Raw genomic sequence first — 10997 nt, forward strand, 5'->3', positions numbered from 1 at the left:
CATGTGGCTGTTGTCTGGCATTCTCGACACTGGCAGATGTTCGAAGAGCCCATTGGTGGAACGTTTATGATGAAGACAAGCGTTCAGTGTTCAGTGTTGAACTAAGTTGGCGCGCCATGAAAGACATTTGCATGCAAATCCAAGACATAGTCGTGCCTACTAGCTGTCTCGCTACCACCAGCTCCACAGTAGGCACAGAGGCACGTACGCCAACGCCTTTGCTGCTTGCCGGAAGTGCCGACAAGAACAAGCGTAGAAGCGAAGGATGCTGTCAGTTCGGTCGTCGACTGCGCTGCTTTTAATTTTAACGCGTGTAACACGCTCGCAAAAATTAAACGCAGTTTTATTTCTGTTTGCCGCTCCCCCAAATTTCCCAACCCACAGCCCTCATTTTGGCCGTGCTGTTTGTAATTTTAAGCATGGCGCAAAGTTTTTCCAGCTCTTCTTCCTCGTCTTTTATTTGTGTGATCTGCCTTTCGTCGCGCTCCTTTCTCTCGCTTTCATGCAACACAAATAAGCGTCGTTTAGGCAAATCAACGCATTTGTATGCAGATTATGTGCCGCAATGCTCCCGTTGTTGTTGTTCTTATTGCCATTGCTCTCGCTGTTGTCTCTAATTGCAAACAGGCCAACAACAAATTTGCAGGCGTGCAACTAGGCGTATGCGTCATAAAAACCTACGTATGCCACTTTAAACAGAGCGCGCGCTAATTTCCCTCGCTCTATGTGGCAACACTTTTGAATGCAGCCATCAACCCCTCCCCTACCCCACCCCTGCCATCTAAACAACAACAGCCGTCCAGCATTCACCATCACCCCAACATGCTGGGCTGCGTGTTGAATTCCAATGCTAGCTTTTCGGCTGCAGAGCAAAACATTCCAAAACATATTTGTTTACCACCATGGCGCATAGCACAAGGCCGTGCTTTTCAAATACCCCACACAAAGGCTATACATGCTTTTGTCAGGCGTTTGTGACGCATCGCCGAAGTTGATCAACCAGTTGAGTACCTGTTTTCTATTAATATTGATGGATGTTTTGCTCATGAAAGACATTTGCACGTACATATTCAAAATTTCCAAAATCAGTCAGAAAACAAGTAGAAAAACTGAAATCGGTTGCCCCGATTCTGAAATACCCTGTACCTAGTGTAGACAATTCATTCAAAATAGAGAACATAAAAAATAAAACAATAAAAACAAGAAAGGAATGCTAAAGTCGAGCAGGCTCAACTCTTAAATACCCTGTACCACCCCACAAAAAAGTAATTAAATTAATTAATTAATTCAATTTAATTAATTAACTAAATTAATTTAATTAATTAACTAAATTAAATATAAAATATTCCATGCATGCATACATACATTTACATTTACATCAGAATCGTGCCTTATGCGTGTTTGTGTACTTGTACATATGTATGTATGTGTGCATTGGGCCTGGTTATATGGCTATAACTTTCTTTCCGATCATTCTATCATAATGAGACTTGGTATACGGTTATATAATAACTAACCTAATGTGACTACCAAATTTTAGTTCAAAATTCCAAGAATTACGGAAGTTATAGAAAATCGTTAATAGGGGGGGAGTGGGGGGGTGGATCAGAAAAAATGAACAAACTCGTCCTTTCTCGGTCTCAGGAGAATCTGTATACCAAGTTTGGTTATTCTAGCTCTTATACTTTCGGAGATCCTTGCGTTCATACAGACAGACAGACGGACAGACGGACAGACGGACAGACGGACAGACAGACGGACAGACAGACGGACAGACGGACAGACGGACATGGCTATATCGACTCGGCTTGTCATGCTGATCAAGAATATATATACTTTGTGGGGTCTACCAAGCCTCCTTCTGTGTGTTCCATGTGCACTCGCACAAAACTAATATACCCTTGTACCCTTTTGGGTACAGGGTATAAAAATTTGTCGATTCCATCTTGTCTGAGATTCGATGTCACGCAAAAAATATGCTGAGCAAAGTGCAAAAGCTGAGTAACTGTTGAATCCTGTCAGAATTGGAATAGAATTCTAATTAAATCGAACATTTTCATTATAAATATATACAATAATTTCCCAATTTAAGATGGATACTTCACTTAACAGCAAGCAGTGGCAATTTATGATTATAATGGTTGCTCGAATCATTAACTTTTCAGGCAGAGAATTAAATATAGACTGTTTATTTTAAAAGCTAGATTACTAAAAAATATAACCATTATAACATTTCTCAACTTTTCAAATACGTTTTTTGGATTGTAGAGGTTCGGTTAGTTAAGAAACTATTCTATGTAAACAGAACCTTTTAAAAATATTCTTTTCTGGTGGCTAAACAAGTTGCTGGGCTACTTATTGCCAAAAAATTAAAAATGTCTTCCTCCTTACCAAAAGCCTAAAGCTGTTTTTGATGTTGGTGTTTTTTCGGGGCAAACATCATTAAGAAGAATGTTGCTGCTTCTTGCACGATAAAGCGCTGTGCCCTGAAATTTATGGTAGTGTGAAAACTTGCTATTAACCATTTCAATACTCTGTCTAATATACACCAATAAGGAAATAGTTATGCTGCCATTTCCGAAAGCTTACATCTCCATTATATTTTTGAAATGGAATCAAGTCTATAGTCTCTCAGGCATTTGGCAAAGTTATAATGTAAAATGATTAATAATACGATAATATGAACGAATTAATTCATAGCATTCAAATGGGCATATATTTATAATTTATATAGTAAATGGTATTAATAAACATATTATTTATTATCAAACAAACCTTTTGCGGAACACTAAATTGTTTTCATATTTTTAGCTATAAATTGATGGATTACTCCTAAAGAAGTTACTTAGAGTGTGTGTTATTCGACGCTTTGCGGTTAAGTTTCTGTCTAGATTTTTTGGTTTTTCTTTGCTTTTGGCCGAATAGGTGTGACAGCATTGGACCGAACCCTAGAAATCACATGCGTTTGGCATTTGACTCTGACGAGTTTTTACTTGCAAGTGGATTTATTTTGCAATGCCTCTCTGGAATTTTAATGGCATGCCATGCGGCGAGGTCGCGTTAGTTGCAAAGGCACGTGGCACCCAAACAAAAAAAAAAAAACAAAAACAAAAAAAAAAGCCTTAAACTTGAATCGGCATTGCTTAAAATTTTGCTCATGTGGTCGTTTTTGCCGGCTGATGCTGATACCGATGCTGATGCCACAATACTGATGCTGCCGTCTGTGTAGGTCGTTGCTCGCTTTACAGCTGCGCTCATTTGTTTGTCCTGTTTAATGTGCCCACATTGCACATTAAATGTACAAATTTAATTAGTCGCATAGGTAAAAGTGCCATTTAATATTATTACTTCCGTAACGTTGGCATGACTCTCTTCAGGCGGGCGATGCGCTCACGTTTTTTATTATTTTTTTCTTTTTCATTTACTTGTTTTTCTTATTTTATGTGGCATTTAATTATGTGCGCGCATGTGTGTGAGTTGATGTGCAAATATGTATTTAGGTGTACGTGTGTGTGTGTGTGTTTGTGTGCCACTTTTTGTGCGCTTCGGTTGACACCATTTTTATTCATTTTATTTATGTGCTCCTCCTTGTTGGATGGCTTGGCTTCAGTTGGGTGGCTGGCTGGCGTATTTAATACATTTAGCTTAATTTTTATTGAGAGGCGTCAATGAAATAAATGTTCACGCATTTTAGGCAGCTCTTGAGCTTTCAACTTTCAAATTTCGAGTATGTGGTGGCATTCTGCTTCTACTTCTTTCGGCCGAACAGATGGTCCAAAAAGTATTTACCTAACTTATTTATGCATTTCTTGTAATGTCGTATGAATACACACATGGAAACAAACACTTAAGAGGTATACTCGTATACATACATACATAGGCACATACACTCACGTTCATGTAGTTAAGCGCACCTAAATACATTTTTGCTAGAATAAACAAGCAACCTTGGGTGTTTACCATAAAAAGTAGGTAAACTTGAGTGCAAAAATTGCGTGTATAGTAGTATGTGGGAGTATGTGAGTTCAGAGCACAAACACACTCACATATCGTACACAAAATGGCAAAATAAATGCACATAAAAATGTGAAAACGAATGCCACAACAGCAATAGCAACAACTACAACTACAAACAAAAAACATAAGTCGACAAGCACTGTGGGCCTCAGTCTGAATGAAACGAAACAAAAACAGCAAGCACGAGAAAAAAGTAAATGAAAGAAGCAAATGAACAGACAGGCCCAGAACAGAAAATTCGGTCGAACACTAAAGGGCTGCAAGTGGACGCCCGAGCGAATGAGTAAAGGGGTGAGCTATAGGGGTCTAGGACTCTGACGTCTGATGTCGAACACATTACAAGCAAAAGCACTTTTGACAAAGGGAGGCGCCAGCGAAAATAAACAAATAAACAAACAGAAACAGCAAAAGAAACAAAGACAAACAGCCAACCAGCCAGACAGACACAGCAACTGCAAGAGATATAGGCTCTATATAATATACATACATATTATATGTACTGGTATATATGTGTGTAAGTAAGTGTGTGCGTGCGTTGGTGTGTTTGCGTGGCAAAGCAAAAGGATTTCAAGGACTACAACATTAAGGCAAAAAGGAGAAGAAAAAAAACAGAACGAAAGGAATTTGTGCATGAACAATGGGGCAAGAAACAAAAACTCGTTGAACGTGGATTGTTGGTTGGTTGTCTTTGAGACTGCAAAGCACCAGCCAGCAATAATAACAACAACATCAACAGCAACAGCAACAACAACTACAACTACAAGAACGACCAACAGGGAGAGCAACGGCTGTGCACGGATATGAAGCTCTCGCGCAGGCACCGGGCCGGATGTCATTAAGGTGTGCATGGAAATGAACAACAACGACTGCAGCACGTTCCAAAAGTAAGCAACGACGGCAAAAGAAACCAATTTGCCGAGGCTTTTAATTCAACAACAGCAGCAGCAGCAGCAGCAACAACTACAACAACACCTTGTTCAAGATTATATAAGAGCTATGAATGAGTGGATAAGGTCATAAGTGAAAGCGACTGTCTGCAGTCGACGGTCTACAGTATGGACTTGGCCAATGCAATCAACGAGCCTGTAAAGCGAACGATCTGCCAAAGAGAAAGGATAATCACTTTACAGAGCGATGCAGAGAGTGAGAGCGAAAATGCTGTATCTACCGAAGTGAGGGTCTCCAGCGAGGGCGAGAAGAACGGTACCTTCAAAATGAGCACGCGCTGGGAGCGCGCAATGAGCAACAAAGTCATTTTCTGAACTCGTACGCTGTGGGCATACCAATGGGACCCAAATGTGGTACGCGCCAAGTCCGAACACTGGGAGAGAGAGAGAGGAGGAGAGAGAAGGAAATTGGAATGAGAAACAGAGCTAATGAAGAAGGACTCACCGCTTCCATCAAATAACTGCCACCTAGGCAGTATAAAAAGATCTCCGTACCCACCGCGCAGGTGTAAACGACGTAAACGACAATACCAACGCCAGAAAACTAAAATATGGAGAAGGAGAAGGGAAGGTTAAATAGGGGAATAGGAAGAGAAATAAAAATGAGACATTGAAGGGAAAAGAAATTAGTATTATTCATTAATGAGAAAAAACTTAAATAAATAATATACTACAAAATGTAATTGAATATTAAAGAAATTTGGGACGTGATGGAAGGAGAAAGAAGCAAATATGCATTAAATATGTAAGAAATTCACAGTACAGGGAAGATTCAAACAGCGCTCGACAATAAAGATTCTGAAAACAACAAAAATATGTAAAAACAAAATTAGATGAATATAAAAATAAACAAAGTAGGAGGAAGTCGAAGGATGTAAAAAAAATGGAAAGTAAATAGTGAAATAAATTATACGGGAGGAATAGATTAAAAGTGAGTAATTAAAGCGATAATGAATACCGATATATTTTATAATATATTTAAAGTGGCTGAAAGAAAAAGTTTAGAAATAATGCAGCATAGCTGAGGAGGAGGATAGAGGCTTAAATGATATTAAAGATTAGGTGAAATGGGAGAAAAGAAATGGTTAAGAAATCAATAAAACAGATAAATAAAGAGAAAACAACATCCAGAAGAAAGAAGCTATAAGCTATAAGAAATACCTAAACAATTGTAAATCATAGTAGAGATTAGGTGAAATGGAAGAAAAGAAAGGCTAAGAAATAGGATAAATAAACAGAAAACAACATCCAGAAGAAAGAAGCAGATCCTAGTTATAAGAAAACATATCCTAACCTAGAACAAAGATAGCATTAGAATGGAAAACGATAATGAAGGAGAGGTAAAAGCACAAACAATAGTAAATGAGCGTGTAAAAATGAAAATGAAAAAGGGGGAGAGTGGCACACAATAAGACGTAGCTTAATCGATTTACACACCAGCAGTATATCTATCACACTTGTCCCAATAATTAGACTCGAAGTGACAAAGTGGCCGAGAGTGATTTCCACCATTACGGCTGAGACTTTGTCGGTCAAGTCGGCTATCTCATTGTGCCTATCGATGAGTCGCTCCAGCTGCCGAATCACGCGCTGCTCTGACTCAGTCGAGTTGTATTTCTCAATGCTCTGCACTCGGAGCAAATCGGAAACGTCATCACGTAATGCGTGCAACAGCATCGTGAGGTAGAGGCAGAAGCCGAGGAAGAAGCCATCGGCGCCCACAAAGCAAACAACTGTGATGTACCCGTGCCAGTGTACAAATAGATAGGTCAGTGGATAGAGAGGCAACCGAAAGAGTGCATCAGGCATCCTATAGACCATAAAAATTGCACTTTAATTATAACTATTGCTCTGATCAATTGTAATTCTTACATCATCTTGAAGGGCGTCTGATAAAGCCAGTCATGACTATGAAGCAACCTCATCGAATTCTCTATCAACGGTCTAACTGAATACGAGGTGCTGCAGCAGAATCCGAAGAACAGGACGAGCATGTTGAGGCGTGTTGCCAGCGTATAGAGCCTCTTCTTATAGCCCAGCTTGCGATCCGACTGCTGTTGCTCGCTGAGCACACGTATGCGCCCAATTAACCACTTCAGCTCATCGCGGTACCACCAAATGCTAAACACCTTTACAAGAGACAGAATACTCGATGCCACCGGGCAGAGCGCATCCAAAGCTGTGGCTATATCAATTGGTATATAGTGGATGCCATAGTAGCCCTCGGCATAACAACCGTAGGCCAGAATGGCAAAATTAAAGAAACTCCAGAGGCGAACCGGCAAAGTGCGCTCCGTTTCCGGATAGAAGCCAATGAGGCCCAGCGCAAACTTCGGTATCAGGAAGTAGTGCTGTTCCACGGGATAGTCGGCGGTAAGAAAGCGGGGCAACATATTTAGACGAATTGTTGAGCACGAAAACTTTGGCCATTGTTCAATGTCGCTGCCTTTTATAGTAGTGTCTCTGGGTATAATCGATGAGTGGGGCGTGGCTGTGCCCAAAATGCTCAGTTCAATAAGTTTGCAGTCCAACCAGCAATTAGGCAACATTTGGGGCTGGGTTCATGGGCGTGTCTGTGAGCACATGCCCGTGCTGGGTAATTAAATTTAGTTTGAAATTTTCGGCCATCGCCTTCAATGTATTTACGCTTGAGTGGGCAGAAAGGCGAATTTATTTCGAGATGCATATATGTGTGTGTAAATGATTTATTTGGCAGTAGATACTCACCTCAATGAACCTTGGCTGTTATTATATAATTTCAAGACAAATGAAAAGAGACCTTCAAGCTATAAGGCAATGGAAAACTTAATTTTAAGACATTAACTGAATTTTTAATATTGCAAAGCTGTAACAAAATGCATGTGTTGGGGCTAACAATATGTGTATAAAAAAACTGCAAAAGTTTATTTTACTTTCTTTTTCGCAGAGCCTTTTTAAAAAGAAAAAAATTTTTCGCTCAATTGTACATGCAATTTATTTTTATAAGAAAAACATTTAAAACCAATTAAGTTTATCAAATTTGGTTTGTTGTAGCGCACTTTTTCTACAACTTCCAAATAAGAAACACGAGAATTTAAAAAAAGCACAACCCATGCTTCATTTAAACAAATTTAATTTATTAAGGGGCACTAAATTAAATTTGTTTAAATTAAGTGTTGGTTGTGCTTTTTTAAATTCCCTTGTGACTTTTTTGAAGATCCTAATAAATTAAATTTGTATAAATTAAGTGTTGGCTGTACTTTTGAAAAATTCTCTTGTTTCTTATTTTGAAGCTGTGGACAATTTTAACTTGAAAACATGGGTTGCTACTTAAACTATGATTTCATGTGTTGGGGCTTAATGGCTGGATCCAGAGTTTTTAACAACGTTTTATGTGCCAGTCTGAGCAATTTTCTTGGACATGGCTTGGATGCCTTCACCAGAAACTGCGGCTCACAACCTTTAACCTTCCACCTGGCTTTCAAGGACCAATTCTATGAAAGCCACTAGGGTTGACAGCTGAACGGAGCGGAACATATTGTGACGTTTAGCTATGACGTTTACCAAAGCTCGAGTGAAACCAATAGTATTTTATTTTGCAATTCTTATTTTATTTTTATTTATTTATTCTATAATCCGTATGGGTTTATACCTCAAGAGATTTTTTTGTATTTTACCAATAGATTCTGCAAATGTTTGAACGCTTTTATTTTTTAATTCATTTTTAGATGAAAGCTAAGGAAATCTTGATGTTGTTTCATCTGTCGGAAGATGTTAACTTATTCTGTGTTTTATAATAAACAATAGAAGAACGTCTTAAAATTTTAATTATCCGATGAAGAAAATAAAGAAGAATTGGCTTTTTTATACAACTTCTGTATTGCAGCAGAAGCTTTGAATTTCTGATAAAGAAAATGTTCGCGAACATAGGACTCTACCGTATGATAAATAAATGCAGGTGTTTGCTCGCATTATGCCACAAATTGGTCTGCCAGCTAAACAACAAATTGACTTGCATGGCAGGCACTGTGACCACCAGAAGCGGCCAGACTTATGCACTCGGGTTGCCCGTTTGCCAAGCAAGTTTGCAATTTGAATAAATATTTTATAACTGGCAACATACTCGTATATGTACGTTTGTGTGTTGAGAAATTTGTTTGAGTGTTTATGTCTGTGTGTTGGTTTGATTATGCAAACTGCAGTTATTTGGCGTATGTGCGAAAGCCAATAAATTAATTTAGCCAGCCAGATAGCAAGATGAACGTCACATGGCCAAAACCAACATATAGACGTTGAAGGCTTCGGCATCGCTAACTGCCCGGCAACACCAGGCTCCTTTGGCCTACACCTCTCGCAGCTGGCACCCTTCTCTCTGCATAATTGATGGTTGCAGGTGTATTTAGGCTTAAATGAGGCATGCTAAACACATGTCGTTGGCACTTAAACACACACACACCCACAAACACACACTACTACCTGCATAAACCCACAAATTGCAATAAAACTAAAGCACCAGGCACGTTGTAAAAACGATATACACATATAGCTTCAAAAATTACTACAAATTTGTGCATAAAGTTAGCCGGCGACCGTTTTGTTGTCGTCTCAATGTTTAAATGTTGGACAAGCTATAAATATAAATAAAAAGCAAAAAGAGATGTAACTAAAGAAAAAAACATAGAAAATGTATCCTAACAACGGGCACTGTGTTGCGTGTCGTTCCGGCTAGTGTCGCGTGAGCTTGCGATCGTGACAGGGGAGGGGGAGGGGAAAAGCGCGCGCATTCAAATTGAAAAATTTACGTGAAAAACATGCAAATTTATGCCATAAACACAATAAGTTTAATGTGCGGCGCAGTGGAAGAGCGACAGCGACGAGAAACCGTTAACAAAAAAGCGAACCCTAACAAACTTATGGGCTCTATAGAGTGAACCGCAATGGCGCTTTTTGCAGGTCATATAACAAAACATCCCACCACACACACTGATAGAAAAAATAGTTAGACTCGTCGCTCAAACTGCAAAAAATATTAGCTCCACAAATCGAAAGTGCAAAATCCATAATAAATAAGCTTGAACACTCTTTTGTTTATTAATTTTAAATTTATTCACTTTGTTGAAGCATAATGTATTTACAAGGGAGATAAAAATAATTAATGTTTAGAGTAAAGGCAGCTAAGCTTCTTCTACTTAATTGAAGAAAATGGAAAAATATAAAAAGTAAACAGCATAAAGCTTAATGCATTAAGCCTAACTTAATACCGAGCTAACTTTATACAAGTTTTTTATTATTTATAAATTAAATATTATTTGTGTGCAGGTATGTAGAGTACATGTATCCATTATTGAATATAACGTTTAGGCGAGCACTCCTCGCTGCAACGAATCGAACTTTTGCTAAAAACTTTTAATTGGAAATCAATTACTGTCTACTTGTTTCCAACATATTTTAATTTATATACCTCTGGTCTTATTGGGTTTTATATCAACAATTTTGAGATTAGGTTTTCATATGTGACACCCAAGAGCCAATGAGAAGGAGTTAACCGGTATATTCAGAGTAAGCGAGTAAAATGTTTTCTTTATTTTTAATTTCTTTAATACTAACTGCTAATCATTAAAAAAGGATCAACACATGTTGTCCTAAGCCCTTACAATTCTTGCAATTATAATGTTTTATATAAATTTCTATCCTTACATCTAATCGACGCTGTTAAAAGAAGTGAATATCATCTTCAAATCGTTTGCATGAGGTAAGCGAATAGATTTCAAACAGATTTAACAGACATTTATAATACATATGCATTTTTCACAGCGCATCAGCAAAGTGGCCCAGACTAAAGTTATTGTTCTAAAACATACTAGTGTATATATCGGATAAGACAGTGTCGACCATGGACGCTTGGCAAATTCTAAAGCCAATAATAACCCAATAATTATTAAATATTTAAACAGCATGAAAACAACTATTTTAATATATTTTAAAAATATATTGAATTTCATAATTTGCATAGGAATAATCCATCTTAAACAACAATGGTATGCTGAAGTTGAG

The 10997-nt window shown here is 38.2% G+C and overlaps 1 protein-coding gene across 1 annotated transcript; it reads right to left on the minus strand.

Annotated features, from left to right (window-relative positions):
* Positions 1-5065: 5065 nt before the first annotated feature.
* LOC115631897 (odorant receptor 24a) lies at positions 5066-7357 on the minus strand. Its single transcript, XM_030528746.1, has 5 exons — positions 6837-7357; positions 6402-6774; positions 5410-5508; positions 5186-5338; positions 5066-5116 (listed from the first exon to the last, which is right to left on the minus strand). Exons 1-5 carry the CDS (start codon positions 7355-7357, stop codon positions 5066-5068), a joined length of 1197 nt encoding a protein of 398 aa, XP_030384606.1.
* Positions 7358-10997: the final 3640 nt, after the last annotated feature.

Source organism: Scaptodrosophila lebanonensis, unplaced genomic scaffold (genome assembly GCF_003285725.1).
Source record: "Scaptodrosophila lebanonensis strain 11010-0011.00,11010-0021.00 unplaced genomic scaffold, SlebRS2 tig00001412-arrow-pilon, whole genome shotgun sequence".
In the NCBI taxonomy this organism is placed as follows: Eukaryota; Metazoa; Arthropoda; class Insecta; order Diptera; family Drosophilidae; genus Scaptodrosophila; species Scaptodrosophila lebanonensis.